This window comes from Pholis gunnellus (genome assembly GCF_910591455.1).
Source record: "Pholis gunnellus genome assembly, chromosome: 18".
Lineage (NCBI taxonomy): Eukaryota > Metazoa > Chordata > Actinopteri > Perciformes > Pholidae > Pholis > Pholis gunnellus.
In genome coordinates this window covers 15,401,714-15,425,299 of record NC_136545.1, presented here as the reverse complement: position 1 = coordinate 15,425,299, position 23,586 = coordinate 15,401,714, and the positions used below count along the sequence as shown (strand labels likewise).

Below are 23,586 nucleotides of genomic sequence, written 5' to 3'. Positions count from 1 at the left end.
TTTTCACTCCTCGACAGCACCAGCCATATTCAGGTCATTTTTCATCCCAAGTCACACCAGCTTCTTGAAACACAAAGACATTGGGTCAAGGTAGACCGTGCTATATTGTGCTCTGATGAAGAATCGATTATATTGGTGTATTCTAGTGGAGTGGGTAGTGGCGACATGTTGTGTTTTCTCACTTTTATTGAGAATGATGGGGACAGAGAGAACACGACAGCAAATTCAATCCCTCACCAGCTATTCCATCATTGTGCACATGTTAATACAACTTCTGTACTGCAGCGTAGCAAGGGATTCAGGTTAAATCCAGATGTTACTGAATGTACCACTACTCTGTAGAGTTATGTTTATACATATTTATATACGGGATAAATTGCAGCTCACACACTGTTCCTGTTAATGATGTCCACATGAAACTTGACTCTGGCTCTCCTCTGTTTGTGTCTTGCAGGTATTTATGAGCAGACATTTCTTATATAACTGCAGCCAACCAATCCTGGATGTGAAGATAGCTTTTTGTCAGGTGTGTGTTCCTTACAGGTAAAAAAGGTACTGTACCCACTGACTTCCATTTCCCCCTTCATTGACCTATATGTTGTGGTATTTGTTGTGTTTCTCTGTGTCAAAAGTGAGTGTTGATAATTCGTTTAATGCACGAACACTGAGATCCTAACTAAAGACAAAACGGTGCTGCAGCTTAATCGCCCGTCTCCTATTGAGTTGTGACTGCGTATAAACAAAACTCCTGTGGGGATGTGATTTCTTTAACTGTTAGCACAAGTCTGTGTGTGAGAGGACCGCGTGGTTTTCTGCAGGCTATTCCGCTGTAGCTCAAATTATTATTAAGGCGCTTTGCATGGGATGCCTGCGTTACGCCTGCATGTGTTAGCTTGATGTGCCACTACAGCTGGCTGTACAGTAAAGGCTGCAGTCCAACGTGTTGTAATAATCGAATCACAGCTTCGATGATCCGATTAAATGGTGAATTTAAATGTATTACATCACATGTATTCATTTGTCATGGCGTTTGTGGGAAGTGTTTCAAACTTGTGCCCCTCAGTGATGCACGGTGGCGCAGCTTTGTTTGGTGTGTGAGCCGCGTTGTAATTACCCCGTCTGTAATTAGCTGGTATTTTTTGTTGTGGCACCATTTGTTCGACTGCACTGCCCAAGTAATTATAGCCTGATTATTATTGTGTGCACATTCATAAAAGAATGTCATTTGTGCAGTGAATACAGTAAAGACATTAGTGACAGAGTTTAGATTTCTGCATGGAAACAGTGTAAACTCAACTGTACTGTATGTCCCGTCCTGTGTCTTCTACCTCTCCAGTTTTACCTGTTGTCCCCCGACACACACTTTGTTGTCGTCACTCTTTTATTCATGATTGATTGATTAACAATAACATCTTGAATTTTGAATTTTATCTTTTACTGTTACTGTGTAAATATGATGGTTCCCTTCCAGATGTTTTATTACTTGCCAGGTAAGTAAACACACACATGTTCTTCAGCATCACTAACATAATCTCTCTTGTTGCTTTTGCTTCATGCAGGGTTTTGGAAAACAAGTGGATGTGTCATATATCGCCAAACATTACAACATGAGTAAAAGCAAAGTGGACAACCAGTTCTACAGTGTGGAAGTGGGAGACTCCACGTTCACAGTTTTAAAACGTTACCAGAATTTAAAGCCCATTGGCTCTGGAGCTCAGGGAATTGTCTGGTAAGTGCTCAACAGCGCGTCTCTTTTATGTCCTGTTTTACATCACATCACGCTATTTGATTTGTTTTTTTATGTAATATTTAATGTGTGATTATCTCATCTAGCTGTTAGTTGTTTTTCTAATTATCTTGTAGTTTATTGCTGTGGGAGATTATTAATGGGAGGAGAATGCCTGCTTATCGTTTTTACCGTTTTGTTTGTGAAGGGCTGCAAAACGTAATTTTAGAAAATTGTATAAAGTTGATGATTCATTTGGCAATTGGAAAGACATGATTTCAGTTCTCCTGAAACCCTGACGTGCCTCCATTATGCCTGATAATCACAACATCTGAAAGCACTGCATGCAGCCGTGTGACTCATCTTTGAAGAAAAGTTGTGATGTGCAAAGTGAAAGAGAATGAATCAGCTCAACGTAAAGCTTGTGAATTTAGAAATGTTTCATTTCTTTGAAGGATCTTTTTTACTTTGGGTTTTAATTCTGTATTTGCAAACAGATAGAGGTTCTTTTAAGAGGGCAAACAAATTAGAATAATTTCAGTTTTTCTGATGAAGATGAACAGGAAAATGTTAGATTGTGATCAGGCACAAATTCTAAACTATCTTCAATTATAACTGTAAATATACTTGTTTACTGTCTAGGCTTCAGCTAAGCCACAAAGTAATGAAGTAGTAATGTGTTTCTTTCCAAAGAAGGAATTCAGGAAAATGACCTCAATCCGGTGGTAAAAAAATCAATAGAATCTTTTCATGTCTCGATCGTTTTGATGAATTTTAATTGCAACTGATTGACTGACCTGATGGACCTTTTTGAAGCCGAGCCCCCAACTGAGAAGCGCACCTCTTTCTTCTCATGAACGTATAAATAGGCTTGTGATATTTATTTTACGGCCGAATTTAGAAGGTCAGAGGGGTAAATAATAAATAAGGCGACAAGAGAATAAAAAAATGATTTCAGCAAAGAAAGTGTCAAAAATATCAGTAGTGTTTAACAAAAAAAGTCAGAAACAAATTGCAAATATTATATAAAGAAAAAATAATCATCACAATCACTATATATAATCAGGATGAGCATTCTGGCATGATGTAATCATGAATGTGGGGTGCAGGTTGTTTGTGATATTTGGATTCACTATCGGCTCATGAGCTGATGACTTACTGTATCTGTTGTTACAGAATATGGATGTGTGGACTGTAAAGGCCTAACAAGATGGGCACTTACGTGAATCCTTAATCCGGATTGCAGAGGGAGCTCATATTCATTGTAATTCATCTCACGCTTGCCCTGTCAGAATGCAGCGGTGCCGCTGCCAAGGCTCCACTTAAAGTAATGCATCTTACGGTCCTCGTCAAATGACCAAACAGATCTATAAGTTATATTTATGTTTAATGCAGTGTCACTGTGGTCACATAGCTGCCTCAGAATCTTCCTGGGATGAGCCAAGTTGACATGTTTTGTATCTGCGGTTCTTATAGAGTGTTTAAAGAATCACTGGCTCTCTCAACACTCCAAACCCCCTTGCCCTCCATTCGCCCTCATTCATTGTCCTTCCTTTGCTTCCCATGCCCTCAGCCCTTCTCTCCTTCCGCTCCAAAGCAATTTTGTGCATTTGCAAAGGAGCTTGGGCAGGCTGGTGCTGCTAATGCTGGGATTGTGCCCATTTGAGGGATATTGTAGAGATGGATGGCATTGGGAGACAGTGCAAATCTAATTTAACCTGCTCTTCTGTGTGCTGCTTGGCTCTGCCGATACAGCTGTCATCTGGCGTCATCTGGTGTCATCTGGTGACGGTATTACCACGACCAAACCACATGAAACCCCAAAGACAGATGTAATATTCTGCTGATTATAGGGATCAAACGGGACACACTATGGAAATAAATTAAATGTAAACCAGCACATCCACAACGTACCATGAGACCGTGACATATATTCATGTTGGTAGAATCATTGTGACATAATGTGATGATCAAATTAGTAGAGTGATGTGCTTACTGTGCATTATTATCCGCATAATCCCCAATTGGATGACATCATTTCATCTAACATCTGTCTGATTTTGCACAGACAGTAGATTCTTTTCTGCCTGCGGTTATTTTATGCCAAGGAATCCTGGTAAAGATGGGCATCAAGTGAAAAGTTTGCTACAAATAAATACAAGTACAAACCGGGACAGATGCCATTACAATGAAAAACATACCAAAACACAACAACAGACACAACACCTACAGGACTCAGAGGCTAAAATGACTCCAAACACAACCGATTCTAAAATGTATTTCAAACGATGTGCATGGCATCTTCATGGCGCCCTTTCCTCGTCCAGGCACTGCTGTGCTTTTCACTGAAAACAAACATAAATCTAATTCCAAATGTTCTCAGAGGTGGGTTTGTGTTCCGTCAGCAGGGAACTCACTTTGCTGTAATGACCTGCAAAATGGGTTGAGCCACTATGTGGATAAAAAAAAACCATGAACTTATAACCAACACTACCCCTTCGATTTCACTGCATTGCACTATTTATTGTTGTTCATAATTCAGCACTATCAATAATGTTTATCACATTATTATAATCATGTTAACGGACATTTCGTACGAATGATTAGAAATGGGAGAGGTCAGCGTTCATGGTGTGTCGCGTTTGAATGTGGAATTAAAGGAATAGTTCAACATTCTGGAAAGTGTGCTTTCTTGCTGGAAGTTAGATGAGAAGATCAATGCCGCTTTCATGTCTGCACATGAGGATGAAGCTACTGCCAGGAACCGTATCATTTCAAGAGAGGGGAAAGATATCAAGTTAAGTTTACCTCGCAGTCTGTCAGGAATCCATTGCCACTTTTAAAGTCGGCGCCAGAGTTATAACATACGTGCGCTCACAACAGCTGGTGTATTAATCACAACATGCAAACAAGCAGGGAGTTACCCAAAAGATTATCAACAGTAAGTACAGTGAGTGTGCATTCTGCCTTTGTTACGCAATCAGACAATTCCTGCCCCTGTAAAGGCTGAGAACATGATAATGAGGGAACACTTGTATCACTGGCGCAGCTCAGACTCACTCTGCCAATGTTGTCGCCCACAAACATCCCAATCTGTGCACATCTCTGCCCTTCTGACTTGTGTGCTTGGTCAGGAGGAGCTTTCAGAAGAGTCTTAGGAGGGATGAAGGCTTTAAGTAGTTTAGCTGGTCATGACATCATCTTTCACTCAGCCTGAAAAGTGATGACAGGCTCAAATCCCTGTTGGATCAATGCTTTTATGAAGGCTCCACTGTTTCCATGGTCACACACTATCCCTGGCCTGCAGTCTCCAGAGACATGACGAACCACAGTTGTATCCCACCCACCCAGCCATCCACAAAAACCCACACACAGTGTCTTATGATTAAGGCTGCAGGAAGCCTGCCCACAGCATTGAAACTCAATTTGCAGCATCTTTGAGGGAGAATTTATCAGAAAGGGCGCAGTCTAAGATATAGCTGAGAAATATAGCTGAGAATGCGATGTGCTTGGCATCTTGATGGCGGCCTTTTCTCGTCTAGGCACTGCTGTGATTTTTATTGGAAACAAACATAAATCTACACAAAGAGGCAAAATTCCAAAGGTTCTTCAGAGGTGGGTTTGTGTTCCGTCAGCAGATAACTCACTTTGCTGTAACGACCTGCAAAATGGGTTGAGCCACGATTTGGATAAAATAAATAATGAATTTATAACCAACACTACCCCCTCTATTTCACTGCATTGCACTATTTATTGTTGTATATATAAAACAGCAACATCAGTAATGTTCATCACAATATAATCAAGTATAATCATATTAATGGATATTTCATGCTAATGATTGGAAATGGGAGAAGTCAACATGTATGGTTGGCTGTAGCATCTGAATGTGGAATTAAAGGAACATTTCAACATTCTGGGATGTTTGCGCTCTTCCTAAAAGTTAGATGAGAAGATCGATGCCGCTGTCATGTCTGCACATGAATATGAAGCTACTGCCACGAGCCGTACAATTTGCGTGACTATGTCCTGGCCAGTCACAGTGACTTCACGGCTGCCATGTGGCTCCTCCCACTGATAGCCTTGTAGTCATATAATGTAAACACCCTAAATGAGTTACTTGTGCTAAAACTTTGATGAATCTTAATTCGTTTCTTTAATTGCTGAAAAAATGCTTTTGCTATATTCCTCTTAACAGCCCCATTACATTTGATTTTAACATCATACCTCTGAGGAAAAAAAAGTTTTCCACATAAAATTCACGAGTTCAAAACATCTGTCACCTATTTTCACGTGTCTTTGTTTTCTTGGAGATGAGAAAAATAATCATTTTGTTTTTATGAACCAACGACATTCAGGCTGGATCGTCACAGCATCTTGTGAAGTGATTCATCCAGCCATCAATAATAAAGGAAAGATTGTTGTTCTTCTTTTATCCCACAGTGCTGGCTATGATGCTGTCCTGGACAGAAATGTAGCCATCAAGAAGCTGAGCAGACCCTTCCAGAACCAGACCCATGCCAAGAGGGCATACCGGGAGTTGGTGCTCATGAAATGTGTCAATCACAAAAATGTGAGTGATTCAGCTGAGGGGTAACGGGGAATAGGGACGAATGCAGGGATAATGAAAATGTATCCATTGTCAGAATGAAGCACAGTTTCAAGCCATACCCCAGTCGGTGTCTATTTTTGGTTCTCAATAAATCCCTTCGCTACAAAACTGAGACGAGCAACTGAAACGTTGTGACTGTGCTAAATTTGATGCCTCCAGAAATGTACCGAACTGGCAGGAGAGTGAAACAGAGAGCACTTCAAGGCATGAATGTAATCTCCAGTGCCACATGTTTGACCTCTTTCCTTCTTCTCCGTCTCTTTTTCCTCTCCTTCACCTTTATCCCCGCTCTTTTGTTACAACTCACTTTTGTCTCTTACTCGTCCTTCACTATGGTCATTATGCCAACTTGTATCCCCGTCCATTGCTGCCACTCAGATTTGTGTGTATATCTACTGTCACTGCTATGTGTTGATCCTCTCCATGCTCTTCTCTCTTTCAGATCATCAGTTTATTAAATGTCTTCACACCACAGAAATCATTAGAGGACTTCCAGGATGTGTGAGTATAGTAAATCCTTTCTACGCATAATTACATCTCCATGAAAAATATAAATTTAGCTCATGTAGCAGGCAAAAAAGGCTACTTGTTTTCATTTAAATTATATCCCAAATGAAAAGAAGGGGACTGATTTACTATGTATTCTGTGCGTGTTACTCCTTCGCACCTGCAGTTGTGAGAACACAACCGCTGGACTGTATTCAGTGAAAGTACTGTAGGTGTAATCCGAGTGGAGGTATCCTGTTCTCAAACTGAATGATAAATGAGAGTGTGATCACGTTTAGAGCAATCTCTAGGTAAACAGTACTGCAGAGGGATTCATGTGTCTTTTTTGGCACTTTTTTTCTGCCCAAAATGGTTGGAACGCACAGTTAATGACTTTCACGGAGCGCTATTATTTTAAATTATTTTATCAAACAGCTCATCCAATAACTCATCAAACACTCAACTGATAAGTCTGTCAACCATTCCTAAATATTTAAAAAAAAAACTTTTCTCAGGTACCTAGTGATGGAGCTGATGGATGCCAACTTGTGCCAGGTGATTCAGATGGAGCTTGACCACGAGAGAATGTCCTACCTGCTCTACCAGATGTTGTGTGGTATCAAACATCTGCACTCAGCCGGCATTATTCACAGGGTACGAAAGCAGAACCCCACAGTTTTCTTGTGTAACTACTGAATATGGTTTGGGTTGTGTGTTTTTCCGGGGACAGCAATTTGTAGTCAAACATCAGTAGCCATACAATGTGTCACCTTGTTTACCCTATTGGCAATCAAAGGCACAGAGGAAACAGGGGTTTTAATCTCTGGTGCTTCGGTCTTCACTGGGTGTCCCAGCAAACACATCTGGCGGGGTTCACAGGGTGGGAAGCCTGTGAGGGATCATGTCTATGTCAATGCAACAGGAGATTTAACTGGTTTACCAAAGCATCTACACAAGGGGAACGATGTCAACAGTGGTTAAGCAGACACATTGCCAAAGTGCACAGGGTAAAGGCAATTCCAGATTGGGAGAAAAAGTAATCATTACTATAAAAAAAAGAAATAAAGCCGAGTACTACCAAATCATTGCCTCCAGTTTCACTATATACCATTTCAGGCATTTTATTTGTCAATGTTCATTTACATGCTAAAGACGTAACATACCAGAGATCATTGAAACTTGTCAACAGAAAAGAGTGTTTGTGACCAAAATATACAGTTTCTCACGCCAGTCTTTTCCCATCTCCAGGACCTCAAACCAAGCAATATAGTGGTGAAGTCAGACTGCACCCTGAAGATCCTGGACTTTGGTCTGGCCAGGACCGCAGGCACCAGCTTCATGATGACCCCTTATGTGGTGACTAGATACTACAGAGCCCCAGAGGTTATCCTAGGCATGGGGTACAAAGAGAACGGTGAGAATGCATCATAATTGAGTCTGGTTTCATCAACTTTAGACATATTTAAAGCAGAATAACACTGGAGTGATTCTATTGTTTGCTCTCTTTGTTAATGTACACAACAAGTCTGACATTCACTTTGCCACAGTCAGTCAAAACAACTTTGGGAGCCAACATCTACCTGTAGTCCACAGCTTTGAAGCAGTTGTGTTACAAAGTCATTTTAAGCAGCAGTATGTCTATGTGAGCTGTGTATGCAACTTATTTTTAAACCAGCGACTCACCTGGAGTATAGAACAAAGAGCTGGAGCTTCTTGTAGAAAATGTATATACTTGTTTGACTTTTCATGAGCATTAATGATCAGTAAAAGTGTGACCTATCAATGACCCCAATTATCTGTGAAACCTACAAACACATCTGGTGGAGTCTTTGCAAAGGAGCTGAAGTTAATTGAAGTGTTGGCGGTATGAGTCACTGATTAGAATCCCCCAGAACATCAGACTTGTGATTGAATGCCAGCCTAAGCTGTGACTCATTAGCCATATTCCTCCCACGTAGAAGCCTGTCGTCTCCAAGGCTTTTGAATTGCCTGCCGCTAGTTAGTCCTCTGCTTCTGCTCATCTTCTGCTCTCTGTCTGTATCTATTTCATTCAAGTTGATCTCCGTGTCACATGCTTCTGACTAATTAATTCCCCCTCACTGAATGACAGCTAATCACCGTTGCCTCTCCCAGAAAGCTTGACGTGTCTAACACTAACCGTTGCCTTCCTCTCTTTTCTTTTTGCTCCCTCTTCGTCTTTCTGTCACCTCTGTGCGTGCAGTGGATTTATGGTCGGTGGGGTGCATTATGGGAGAAATGGTGCGCCACAAAATCCTCTTCCCTGGGCGGGACTGTATCCTTGTTATCTGATGGTAACACTATTTTTGTTCACGGGTTTGTGTCTGCTGTTATATAATGCGGAATGAATTACAAAATCAATCATTCTTTGCTTTAAATACGACCAGCCATGGTGGGTTTCAAGTGTCTGACTCAAGATGGATTACTACCCTTTGAAACACTCTCAGAGTCAAGTGCTTGGAGCGTTTGGAATAATTAAATATAGTAGCTACGGGCGTGTCGTCCATTATTCCTGGAAAGAATGTAAATGTTTAATTCATACAGTAATAACCATCACATACTTGGTCAATTTTTGCTTTAGTTCCATAATTTTCCATTTCTTAGTCACATTTACTTTGAAGAATATTCTGTACCTGGCCTGATGTTCTCTGTGTGTAACTGAGGTGAACTAAACCACACTCACATCTGGCTGTCTTTATAACACATGTCCCGTTTTAACGCTTTTAAATCAACCTGCAATAACATCATAAAATAAGCCTCGTACGCTCTTGTTCTCAAGTCAGTATATTTGAATCTTAAGCTTCACTCAGTCTCATATTTTGGCAAGAGGGAGTCTTCTCTCTAGTGTGCCATTTGGAGAGTTTTTGTGAGGGCTACCTGGTGTGTTCTCCTGCAGTGAGTGAGTGGGCTGTAATCTCCAAGATGAAGTTGTTCAGATTTGGATAAATAGTCCCCGATGCTGAGTGTGTGCACATGTGTTTAAAGGGGACGTACATCTTGCCATCTGAGGGTGCCCAAATATGTGAGTCAGTTATTAAGCACTCAGTGAATTAATCATTTTTGAGCTCATGGAGCAGCTTACTTGAACTCACTTGGTGGTGTAAGGAAAGTTGAAATGTTAAAGGTTAGCATGTCAGCTAAAAAAGTTGAGACAGCTGCCATGATGGGGAATTATTATGATGCAAGGCTGAAATCAGTTATATTGATTTTTCTATTTTCCCATGTATTTTCATGGGATTTGTTGACAACACCAAAAATGTAGAATATCACCAGCCTCATTCTTTAACATTATGAATGTACCGTAAGTTGTTTAGATAAGCCGTGTGTGTGTCTGCAGGTGCTTATGACTAATACTGTGGTCTCTCCATCCCTGAACAAAGACTAATGCTCTGGAGAAGTAGAAAACCCCTGCAATGAGCTCTGCGCTATCTCTCCCCCTCTGTCTCTGCTCTCACAACGACCTGAGGTTCTTATCACCTAACACTCCTTCCTGTCTTACTGTAGATCAATGAGCTGTAGTCATGCACGTTTTTTGTTAATCCGCTGCTTATAGATCAGTTCCTGGACCGGTACCCTGTCCTTGCTAATCTTAATTTACTTCATAGACTTTCCGACCTGAAGTATTGACCCGGCTGAAGTTATCTGCTCCTTCCTGAGCGTCTGTCAAATGAAGATATAGAAGAGCAGTCTGTCTGCACGGGCCGCAGCACAGTGAGCCTCAGGGTGGCTGGGTGTTCGGCGGCCATTTGGTACAAGAGCGTGTTAAATAAGTGGCTATGGAGTGATGGGAAGGACACTGAAGTTCTATCTTGGGTTTCGCTGACGCGTTGCATAAATATAGACAAGTAATTACTGGTAAAATACCCAGCTAAGAGATGGCTTGTAATGCATATTGCCATGTTGCAGAAGTAGCAAAATATTACTATTAATAATATATTACTTTATAAAGTGCCAAGTCACGGTGTCTTCAGCTTCAGTGTTGTGGCGTATTCCCGAGTTTCACGGTGTATGTGAAATACAATTAGCAATGAATGAGAGGGATTTAAATTGAATTACACACATTTGATTGGATCGCTCAAAGGTAGACGTGACTTAGCAAATACAGAGCGATGGGGCTGCAGAGGTCTGTTGGCCTCCACACTCGACTCACTCACCCACTTTGTGAGGGGGAGGATGAGGGTGAAATTTACAAATCAGAGCTGTAATGTAAGCAGAAATGTAAAGAGACCATAAAGGAAGTGACTCATGTGACATAAAGGGACCCTACTCTTTCCCCCTTTGACTCATAGATCTGAGATCTGCAGTATGAAAATATTTTTGGACACATTTTTAGCAAGTAATAAATGAGGGATACAAGAGGAAAACTTGTATTTTCATGTTCTTAAACGTAAGTAATTTAGCAGTGAGAAGAGTGATTTATAATGCGAGTGTGTATGTGTGCATGTGCCTGTGTGTTTGACCCCAGTGGACATGTGGTCAGTTGGCTGCATCTTTGGAGAGGTGATAAGAGGGACAGTGCTGTTCCCTGGGACTGACCGTATCCTTCCGACCTTCTCTCACTCTGATTCACATGTAAACCTGAATATCGAAGAAACTCCACAGCATTTTCTAGAGATTTCCAGACATGAATACCTCCTTACATGGTGGCGTGTCATCAACTTGCTAAAGAGCCATGGATAGGAACTTAAGTGGATGAGAAAAAAATTGCCTCTCTGAACTGTGGGTGGATCACGGCCAATGTGCAACGGAGACAAAAAGGAGGTGGAAGTGTGCAGCGTTCCAGCAAGATGAAGTAACGGGGATCTCTGGTGGCCCTGGCAGCTAACTGCCTCTGGCACCCTCTGTGAGAACACGGGGAGGGGGAAGGGGGAGGGTGGGGGGGGGGGGGGGGGGTCATTTGCAGTGTGTGGCGGGTTAAGAGAGGAAGCATTAGTTGCCAACAAGGAGGGGAATCACAAGCTGACATACCACATAACCATGCATACACAAAAACACAACCACGTGCTTCGTGCCTCTTGTTAATTATAAACTTGCTTATATTCTCGCCAGGAGGGTCATTGGCAGGGCTGTTCTTTTATGACCCAATGAGTATACAGTAGGTATTTCATCTATTTTAAGCAGATACTAAACGAATGTGTCGTATGGAACAAGAGATCACTGGAGAGCTGTTCGATCCCCAAGAAATTAATTATCCAAACAAAACGGTGTTTTTGGAGGAAAGTGAAGGTAACAGAAGGGAACGAAATTGGATGCATACGGAGGTGTATAATTCTCTTCACTTATTAAGACAAACTTCGATCCTTTGTCATTTACCATGGATGCATGTTTTGGGGTAAACCAAAAGACAACCGTGTTTGTCCTGAATATATAATCAACAGTGTGTATTGTGGTGGAGTAATGGACACTGAGGCATACATATGCTGTATATCCCATGTGTGTTTCCCTTAACCCTGACCTACCACACCAGATATCGACCAGTGGAACAAGGTGATTGAGCAGCTGGGCACACCCCTACCAGAGTTCATGAAGAAGCTTCAGCCCACAGTGAGGAACTACGTCGAGAACCGGCCAAAGTACGCAGGACTCACCTTTCCCAAGCTCTTCCCCGACTGCCTTTTCCCTGCTGACTCTGAGCACAACAAACTCAAAGGTGAGAACTTGAGCTGCCTGAATGGACTGTATCTTAACCATTTATTTACATTTGCATGTGCTGTGGTGGGATTCTGTAATGTAGAGCTCTGCAGTATTTCAGGGAGGATCTCACATAATAGGTAATAACCTACGTCGTAATATCACTCATATATCATAGGACTAGTTTTGGAGCGGTCTTGACTACCTCTACTTCATAGCACCTGTAAACACTGTGACAGGAAAGTACTGTTGCATTGTCACACCAGCAAAATGTCTACGTTCTTACGTGATAGATGCCTCCAACAGATTCATTTATCAGTTTGGGGTTAAATGTTTCAACAACTATTGGATGGATTGCCATGAAATTTGTAACATACCTCCATGTCCCCCTCAGGATTCATTATAATAACTACTTAGCACATCCGTTCATCAGGTCAAAATGTCAATACTTTGTTTTTAGATCCAAAACCTGCAAAATGAATATACAGACAGTGTATATATATATATATATATATATATATATATATTACATTTTGCCTTTGGGCCTCCATATTAAATGAACCCCATTCTGTGGCCCTCTGTGAATTCAATCTATTCTTATGCAGAGCGTTAACCAAGACATCATTTATTTGTTCTGTCTCAGTTGAGAGGAGCCACCTCTCCTCCCAGCATTTTAAAAAGTGGAAATTCCTTCCATTGAGATATAGCAAAATATGCCTTTTCTGTTGCCCCGCGCTTACATCAAAGCTCCTGTCTGGTAAAGTTCTCATGAATCACTTTTGTATTCTGGCTGCTCCCCGCTGGAGTGACAGTGTTAAAGGAAATGCAGCTAGAGGGAGAGTGTGGGAGGGTTGTGAGGCCGGGTGGAACTGCTGCTGTTTTGTGTGTTTTTGTTAGGTAGGAACTGAGACAGACATCCTTTGGGCTTTGGTTATTTTGAACTGTGTGAGGAAGAGACAGACTGACTGTACTCGGGGATAGAGAGAGGGAAGATGTATGGAATAAGGAAAGGTGGAAGGAGAGCCGTAGAGGAGTCGTTTTACAGATTTACCATCCGTTTGTTATTGACGTGCTGAGGAGAACTGCAGCGGTTGCGCCCCGGCTCATCTGTCTTTCTGTTCGGGTTCTCCAGTCCTTTGCTGGCGTAGAGCTATTTATAATGGGGTCAGTGTGTGTAGGAGAGAGATGGTGTGAGGTTCAAGGGTTCTCAATTTCAGATCAGTCCAAGAAGGCTGGAGCGACTGCTCGTGCTGGTGGCATTCTTGTATGTTGAGAAGCCGAATGTTTATAAGAAAATACTGTGCATTATGCATACTGATGCCCTTATTAAACTATATTTAGAAAGACAACAGTGGGAGCAAGTGATTTCTTAGACTCCATACATGACTTTACATGATCATCAGCCTGTAACGAGTAGCACAAAATACATGTTGCATTAATCAACAGTAGATATGTATATGGGACAAGTCAGAATCTTGAATTTCAGTGAGTCCCAGAATATACGTACTCTGCAGTAAAGCTCTCATTCTGTAGAAACTGTGGGTTTATTTGCTAACCCCCGTGTGATTGAGGCTTTGTGAGACTCCGGTTCCCTTTGACAAGCTGCAGTTGTTTATTATTCTCTTTAATCCCTGACATTTCTCTCTCTCTCTCTCTCTCTCTCTCTCTCTTCCTCCCTTTCTGCCTTATTGTGTTCTCCAATTTACTTTTGGCATATTATTAGCATAGAGGAATATTCTCTTGCCTCGTTATCAAAACCACATGTTTTTTGTTTCTTCAAAACCACAGCTAGCCAGGCCAGAGACCTGCTGTCTAAGATGCTGATCATCGATCCTGCTAAACGGATATCGGTGGACGATGCCTTGCAGCACCCCTACATCAACGTGTGGTACGATCCAGCTGAGGTGGAGGCGGTAAGTGGGCCTTTGGCAGAGCGGTATATTGATTACCATCCTACCATCAATCCTCTCCTCTCTGTCTTTGATTGGTCAGCACTGTTTAATTTGTATTTGCATTGGCGAACATTTTATTATTATCCTTTTTTAATCAAAAGCAAATATAGCAATTGACAACACTAATATAGAGGTTTAAACTACAGTCTGTTCTGGATCAGTGTTAATTGCTGCATCAGTGCATTTATGATTGTGTTTGAACATTTCAGTTCACATCTCCTTTTCTTCTTCCTCTCACTCATTGTTTTAATTTTTATACCTGAACTTGAATCGTTTTTTACGACTCGTAAGATAAAGAAAGCTCATTTTGCTGCTACTTGTAAAAGAGCGACGTAGTGTTCAGTTCTGTAATGCAAGACTGGTGGTGTTTCTGGTTTAAGTCCAATTTCTTCATCAGCGCCTCATTAGTATGAGGTGACAGTGAGATTGGGAAAATAAAAAAGCCATCTGCAGCACAATACAGTACAGCACAGATTCCACTTCTACTTGCAGCAATACACTAATGAGTGCATGACCAGCGTTAAACACCCTGTTGGTTAAAAGTAGCTTTTGTAAAGACGCCACATGACACACCTTCATTGTAGTTCATCTTTAGAGGATTTCTTGACTGTGCACTTGTCTAAATTGTTTAGTTGTCGATGGTTTTCAATGATGACGTTGTTGTTTGAGTTGATGTGGTATGTATGATATAGCTGTGAATAGCATTTCAACACGTTTTCTGCTATTTTCCCTTTCTCTAATGTCATCTCATGCTGATGAAGGCCAGAGATCTCATCCAAATATCCATGGTAAATAACAACCGCCCTACCTCAAAGAAAACAATCCAATGGGATTAAAGACTACATATTTGGTTCAGCACTGCCAATCATTAATCATGATTAAAAACAAGAGAATGACAATAAACATGTTGAGAGAAATACAAACTGCATATAGAACCTCTTTACTTCTGTCTGGCTTTAGCTGCTGAATGCAGACATATGTAACTGTCCCTGCAAGGTCATGTCAGAGAGGTTTATGGGTGGTCCTGTCGCCTGCAGTGAGATCCCGGTGCCAGAGTCTGGTTCAGGATCACAAGGGTTGACTGACAGCATATGCGTGTCCTGTTAGATAAGATGACAACCCTCTGGGGGAAGGACATAGGCACTTAAGCTGGACAACCCAGCAGAGTTCCTCTTATCTCCCTGTCTGTCAGGAGTTCAACGCAGATTTGTTCTGTAATATTTTAATAAATGTGACAATGTATTGGTATTTATGTAAATCACCATTTTGTGGGATGACGGCTGTATAAAGCACATACTGTTTTATTTTGTGTGCACACAGTGCACGTTAAAGTGTCAGTGTAATAGCAGGATGTGTTTCTCTTCTTCAGGATTTGTTTTTTATTCCCATCTTTGTATTTATTTGTCAACAATTCCACTTTGCTAAATCTGATGCATCATTATGTAAACTTGTATTTGTATTTGTATGGATATTCCACCTGGAGATATCAGCCATATAAATGTCCTGTTAACTAAACCGTTACTAAGATCTTTGTACTCTCTCCCGTTTAGCCGCCACCTCAGATCTACGACAAGGCGCTGGATGAAAGAGAACACTCCATTGATGAATGGAAAGGTGGGAATTACTTATTTAAACCATAAACAGATTTTTCAAACAACTTTTTATGTTTTAATAACTCCCTCTCCTTTATTTTGCTCCTTGGCAGAACTCATTTACAAAGAGGTGATGTGCTTTGAGGAGAGAACGAAGAATGGCGTAGTGAAGGGACAGCCTTCACCTTCAGGTACTCTCAGTGCATAACCCTAATCGCTCTGTAAGTGAATTTACTACAACCTTACTGGAGTTACTTGTAAATAGAGAAACCCATCGTGTTGTTGACCATGTGTCTCTGTCTTTTGCATCTCCTATTTTTAAAGTTAAATGTTGTTCAGTGTTTGTGCCAAGTGTATTCGTTAAATGCTATTATTGTTTGACAGCTAATCTTGTAATCGCAAAGAATGCCTCTTAACACATTTGATTGCAGATGCTGTGTGCACTTTAATGAGTGTGTTTGTGTAAATGTACAACATGTCATGACTTAAGATTTGGGTCCTTTGGAGTCCATCACAGGACATTTCAGTCCTCAGCTGCAGCTGACATTTTATACTCTTCTGTTGTCTGCTCAGGACCTCCAAGCACAATAAGTGCTGTTCTCATAGTCTGCCACATGGGGGCAGTGTGGAGTCATGTTAGCACATTGACCAGGCCGCTCAATGAAAATCGGTGAAAATAGCTTGGTGTTGGGTAAAAACAGCAGACATTCTTCATTAAGAAGATTAGAAAAGCAAACTGTAGCTAACTCCTGCAGAATCAGTAGCATCTGCTGATCAGGAGAGGTAACTGCCACATGTCTCACACAGTACCATTAACATAATAATGCTGTAATTGTTATTCATAGAGATATCACCAGGCCAGTGGTACAGTATTTGTATACTTGTATATCTTATATTAGTAACACATAAACTATCCTGAACTACAAAGATGAAAAGGTAGTTCACTGAGTGCAGAGGGCGGCTGTCCATTAATGGTGACACAACAACAGTTATAATCTCCCATCACAAGCTGTCGGCAGTGTCTCCCAAGGTTAGTCTTCATTCATTTATGATTTACAAGCTTCATTAATCTTATGCTGAAGTCATCTTTAAGACTAAGATTTTAATTTGTGCTGCACCCGCGTGGTGACTTTTAACAGATATTTCTGAAGTATTTAATGTAAGTAAACTTACAAGTGAAGTGACAGCTGTAATTAATGCCGGCCATTAATCCTGCTTTGTTCTGCTTTATTTTGGGTCAGCTGAGGTACCCACCGGCCTCCATTAAGCAATTACCTCCCACAGGGAGCAGACACAAACAGCAGATTTACCAGATTTGTCCTCTGTAGAGGACTGTCTGTGTTAACAATTTCCTCAGGTTGGCTTCACACGTATGTTCTCATCCTTTTCAATCAGGCTTTTTATTTCTTTGGCAAAAGCAGACTGGCTATTTTGTATATTTTAAGAGTTCTTTAATGAAGTCTCAAACAGTTTACAGCCGCCTGTTTCCACCTTTGACTTCAAACCAGATCAATATGAGGAAATGGGATTGTAATTTAAAAAGCGGTGACCGACCCCAGCCATAGCAGACACCTTTAGTGACGTCATACCAACACATCTTCATGGCATCAAAATGAAATAACATTACTTATGCCAGTACAAGATAAAATCTGTACTGAAACTATCCAGCAGCTACTTGGCATGTAAAACAAGCCCACCCATGTGATCACCCTTTGACGATGTTTCCTGTGACAACCATTGGACCCAAACCTTACTTACCCCTGTTTCATTATAGACAACACTGTGATTGTGGTGTCCCACAGCTGTCGTTCATGTTGTTCTCTGTGTGCACTTCTAACGCTTCTCTTCTATAGTTGTATTTCTTTCTGCTGTCTTTGCCGGGACTCTTTTACGTTGTAACCCCTTGCTGCTGTTGATTCCCTTAGCACAGGTGCAGCCGTGAACAGCAGCGAGAGCCTCCCTCCCTCCTCCTCCATAAACGACATCTCCTCCATGTCCACCGACCAGACCCTGGCCTCAGACACCGACAGCAGCCTGGAGACCTCCGCAGGACCCCTGGGGTGTTGCAGGTGACTAGCCGCCTGCCTGCGAAACCCCATGTTCTTCCGAAGGTGAAGAACCCAACCCGAAATGACCCGACTGAAAACACACATACACACACACACACACACACACACACACACACACACACACACACACACACACACACACACACACACACACACACACACAAAAAAGAGTAAAGATCAAAATGAATATATTAAGAACAAAAACACGAGTCATGGAAACACAGAAATGATGAAATCTAAAGCCTGTGCATTGTCATTCAAAAAACAGCAGTGGTATTTAAACTGAAGTAAATGAGATATATGTTAATGATCCTCTAGTTGCTTTGCTTATATTACCCCACATATCTTGTATATGGCATCCAAACGAAACGACCAAATGCTTCGACTTGCGTCTCCTATAAAGTGCATACTGGCTGGCTGCTGGTCTCCCAATTCCCTACAAAAAGCATTTATGCTCCAATCATTGTGGCAAGGTGGGCTGCCATTTTGCTCATCACTACTGTACAATACGTTCTCCCTCTGCCCTTTCCCTATCAAACCCCTTATGTAATGACACTGCTGTATTTTAACCTCTAGGCCGTGTCTTAGACGCCCTCATAACCACCCAACACAACCCCCCAAAGTAAGGTTGCCTGATTCGTGTGTTTGTGTGTGGTTATTCTGCAGGGATATGTAGTCGCTCTCACCCAGAGTGGCGCTTCCTGCGCTACTTGTAAATAATGTAATTCTGTACAGCTGAAGGGCACACAGAGTGGGACTGACGGCCAGTACACTGGGAGTTTTTTTTTCTTCTGACTAGCGCACCTTGCCACATCATCGCTTTCCACCTCAGTTGCCCCCTGCCTATTGCTGTAGTCCTGCATGATTAGATTTAACTCAATGCTAATCTCACTGTATGCTAAAATGAGTCTGTATACAGACTTTTGTTTATATACGATGTAAACTAACTCAACTCCAGACATTGGGGGGGGGGGGTCTGGTCTGGTCACAGGATAGGACGAGTGAGTGTGTGTGTGTGTGTGTGTGTGTGTGTGTGTGAGTGTGTTAACCACAGGCAAGCCATTAAGACATTAGTAAATGTCAGGGCTGAGTTCGGGACTTAAAGGGTCAGTACATTCTGAAATAAATTATTTTGATTGTGCTCAGACTTCATGAAGTTACCCTTAAGGGGTTGAGGAAGTCTGATTTGTGTGTAATGTCCCTTTTATTTTTTCCTGGCAGTGTATGATCGGTCCCTCCGCTGCCCCACGCTGGCCCACAGCCCCGCATGTCATTGTGTACCATTAACCCCTCATAGGCAAGGGTGGTTGGTCTGTTTCGCTGTGGCGTTGCCACAAGGAGACCATTCTTATTTATTTGATTGTCTGAAAACATGGAAGGCTTTTAGAAAAGGGATACAAATGATACAGTGGGAAGTTTAAAGGCGGGCGATGAGTGTTAACCTCGTAGCAATGTATCGTTTTGTTCTCAAGAAAACCCATGTACATCCTTTCACTACACAACGCACAAAAACAAAAATGTTTTTGTCAATAAAACTGGATAGAGGCAACCCAACAGTTATGTTGACTACATTATTTCTCAGCTGGAAGAACTTATTTATTGAATTATTTATTTTGATGGATGGAACCTGAATATGGCAAGTGCCTTTTGGAATGAAGCATTGCAAGTGCAGAAATTGTATTATTTTGGGTATTTTTTTCATATGCTTCTTCTTTTTCTGCCTTAAAACTATCCGAATCCCCAATCCACCAATGTTGGTGGAAACATTAAAAAAAAAACACTGTTTGGCCAGATGTTGGCGCTTTAACTTTAATCTAGCCAGTGACGGTGACTTTTTGTGGTGTGAAATCAAACTGCTTTCTTCAGATTGTGAGGCTATAAAGACGTACCTGTGCTAGTTTTTTACACAACATGAAAGGTTTTCTGCCATTTCGCATATTGATTTAATCTAATTTCTCCTCAAACTGAATCTCCATAAAATAATGTGAGCAGATTTTCACAAACTGGGACCCGAGCAAACGAACAGTTACAGTTACAGCCCACCACTGTAGGTTACATCCATCCTTTGATATTTCACCCAGAGCCAAAAAGACCATCTAAAGTCCATCCCATTCAAAACATGAGATCCACTGCTCACAACAACAACAACAGTTTTAGCTACAGTTGTGAGTCTGCAATAGTTGATTTCATTGAAGGTGTTCCTACAGCTACTAAAGCTTTTCTTTTTCATGCTTTAGATACAAAACACTCAAACTAGAAGTAGGTGACCCACAGTATAACTCGTCTACTACGTGCATGTCTTATTTATTCTGAGTTAAATAGTTCACATTGTCTTGGTTTCCACAGCCATGTTCCATGTTCTCACGCAGGGTTGAGTGGGTTTATGGTGAAAGAACCATTAACAGATGCTGGGTTAAAAAAAAACAACATTTTACAAGCAAAGGAATAATTTCTGTTGTAATAATTCTTCCGTCGGATGGAAAGACTTTCTATAAACTGTGAGCTGTATTTGTTTTTGGAGATATCTCTCCGCTTTATGCATAGTTAGATCAGATTTTCCGTCACCACTTGACAATCAGGCAACTGACAACAGACAAAGATAAGATTTTACACTATCCCTTCATGAATCAAACATCTGTTTGTTTCCAGCACGTCAAAACACTCTTTACATTACTTTCTCTTTCCTGTTTATGGGAACTGCATGACTCAAATGTCCGCTACTTAAGAATGACGGTTCAATGCCATGTCATGACATTGTTAAAACATCCTAGAGGTGTGACAACAGCACTGTTTAGTTGGACGTCTAATGTTATTTGACATCTGAACTGTATCTCTGGTTCAGATGCTACAGCACAGTGGTTTACTTTCTGCATGGAGTCTACCTAAAGCACCTTGTCGCTGTACATGCGATGTCTCAGAATGATATTAATAACTTCTAATAGCTACTTTGTTAACACTCTTCCTGCCTGTGGCTTGTGTGCAGTGAAACACACACACCGACTCGCAGTACCTTAGCAGAGCTAAGAGGGTGACTGAGGGCGGCGTCTTCGGAAATAAGCTACGGCTAGCTCGGCGCTCTGTTCAGGGTCTGGCCAGGGCAATCTTTCAAAATACAGGGTGCAACTTTGAAATTTCTTTGTGTTTTTGAAATATGTTCAGACGAATCCCTCACAAAAAAAGGGGTCTTAAGTGTTTTGAGTCGACTCCTACACCACAGATACGGTATAACTGTACTGTTGCAGATATTACTACAGGGCATTCATATCCATTCCCAACTGCATTCTTCTTTTCGAGTCCAAATACTGAAACATGTTCCGTCTTATTTTGCTCTGAATGTGATCTTTTTGTAAGACGTCCCTCCAGACAATTCTGTTGTAATAAAAAGGTGCTTTTGATCCTGTGTAATGCGCCTGAAGTAGAGATGATTCTAACAGCTGGGTCGCCAGCACTGAATGTAGAAATGAATTGTTTCACTCACTTCACTGCTGCTCTGCAGTGTGTGTGTACGTGTGATTTCAAATTAACCAGCATTCAACACAAACTGTCTGTAAGGTTGAATTGGAAGATGTGATCGAGACGGATTATTGAACAGTTCATGTTTTCACATTTTTTCTTTCTTTCAACGCAAGATTTTGTGGGATCGCTTATAAGAATGTTGATGGAGAGTCGGTACAGTCGTGTGTTTGGAAGTAGTTCATGTGTGTATTCACGTTCAGTCACATCGACCTTAGAATTTAGAAATGTGTCAACTACTAATCCTGCTCCTATTTGTTTGTCACAAGGGATTTAAAGTAATCTCTTGCAGATTCAGGATTCAAATTTTCAAGTCCGTCAGCCATTTATTTGTGAATCTGAAGATGGCTGACGTCTCATTCAGCCATAATATTATTGCCAACATCACAAGTTAGGATGCATCTCGTACTCAGCTGTGCCAACATAAAATCTTTGGACTCAGTACTTGTGACCCCCAGTTTATTGATTTTCACCTCTTTCTTTCAAGTCATATTGTATATAACAACAATCCAACAATGCAATAAAAACTTTATTGCACTCAGACAGGGAGGCAAGCTACTGCAAGGGTCATGCGATGCTGAAATGTTTCGAGTCTCTAAATGTGGAACTCTACAGTAATGAAACCCTGTATAGCTCATCTGAATCAGGTGATGTTGTTCTTCGATTCTTTTACAATTACCTTCTCTCTTCTTTCTTTTACTCCGTGCTGTTTTAATGAATCATTCTTTTGACATTGTCAGGTTGAAAAAAAAAGAAAATTCAATGATATCTGTTTTCACGCTGATCTCAAAGCTTCAGGCTATAGCGTTTCAAATAAAGTCAAAACAAATGCAAAAGAAAAAGAAAAAAAAATACTGAAAGCTGTTACTGTAAACACAACATTTTAAAGGAACTGTGTATGTAAAAATAGTATATGTATGTGATTGAAAATAAAAACAAAATCTTTGATCTTGGACTACAGCGTACCTGTTTATTTTTTCCTGTGTTTCTTTCTGGCCTTCTTCTGCATAGGAACCATATGTCCAAACCGTCACAGTGACAATGAGTCCCACCGCCACAGACTCTAATTCAGGTTCAGGCTGATTTAAAGGCGGACATCTATGAGCAACTTCTCAGACAGAATGTGTATAAACATGTTGCCTGGTGGTGCAGCATGAAAGCAAGTGCAGTGACCTTTCCTATTTAATGTGCAACATAACAGAGATGGATAGATTTGCTTACTATTACATATTTCCATATATGTTTCATACTGTTCTAACTATACCTTCTCTGGTTGGGGTTGGCAATTATGGTCGGTGTTGAAAGACGACATGTTCATATAAAATTATGATAAAGTGCTATTATCCATATCGACTGCCACTTTTCTCGAGTCAAAACAGATCCTATAAGACATATTGTAAAAAATGTCATATATGTGTCTATAAATATCGCTGCCCGACAGGTATATCTCATGCCAAATACGTTATTATCACACATCAGTCACTTGGAAATAAGTCTACAATAATGTGAGGATTTGCTGCTTTACGATTGTACATTTTGCGTTATAAACCCGCCGTTCATATTATTTATTCAAAATTAATCAATAGTGAAAATAGTAATTGGTGCGAACACTAATATCCACTCATAATTAATAGGACATATTCTCCACACCTGTTAAACACAAACAGTTATGAGACGCTCAAAAAGTAAATAACAAAGGGAGACTCAAATAAAAATGCTTTTTTTATTCATAATTAGTTATCTTGCGTATCAAGTATCATGTCATGAAAATATTCCACTAACCCAGTCCTCCCGTCCCTCCCGTCGTGTGTCCACAATCTGCTCTTTTGTGTTGAACTCACAGAACTAGGTGCCGCTGTCAGCTCGGCTTAAGCCTATTATTTCCCGGTGGAGGGTGCAAAATGAGAAGCGCAGGCTCCCCCTCCCCTCCTTCAGTTGTTCAGGCACTTTTATTTCCCCCCCCCCCCCCCCCCCCCTTCATGTGCAC

At 41.1% G+C, this 23,586-nt stretch overlaps 1 protein-coding gene across 7 annotated transcripts; it reads left to right on the top strand.

Moving 5' to 3' along the window:
• Nucleotides 1-457: 457 nt before the first annotated feature.
• On the top strand, nucleotides 458-18,090 carry mapk10 (mitogen-activated protein kinase 10; the record flags this gene model as incomplete). 7 transcript variants are annotated; one of them, XM_079178687.1, is made up of 13 exons in its annotated part: nucleotides 458-526; nucleotides 1,560-1,729; nucleotides 6,170-6,299; nucleotides 6,781-6,839; nucleotides 7,340-7,478; nucleotides 8,073-8,238; nucleotides 9,046-9,117; nucleotides 12,310-12,492; nucleotides 14,262-14,386; nucleotides 15,187-15,213; nucleotides 15,976-16,039; nucleotides 16,131-16,208; nucleotides 17,948-18,090. In XM_079178687.1, the coding sequence occupies 13 exons, from the start codon at nucleotides 461-463 to the stop codon at nucleotides 18,088-18,090; spliced, it is 1,422 nt and encodes a 473-aa protein (XP_079034813.1). The 7 variants fall into 7 exon arrangements, with proteins under 7 accessions (XP_079034813.1, XP_079034814.1, XP_079034811.1 ...); XM_079178686.1 differs by lacking the exon at nucleotides 9,046-9,117 and adding an exon at nucleotides 11,308-11,379 and having other exon boundaries at nucleotides 490-552; nucleotides 14,262-14,409; nucleotides 15,192-15,213; XM_079178688.1 differs by lacking the exon at nucleotides 15,187-15,213 and having other exon boundaries at nucleotides 14,262-14,401.
• Between the last annotated feature and the right edge of the window lie 5,496 nt (nucleotides 18,091-23,586).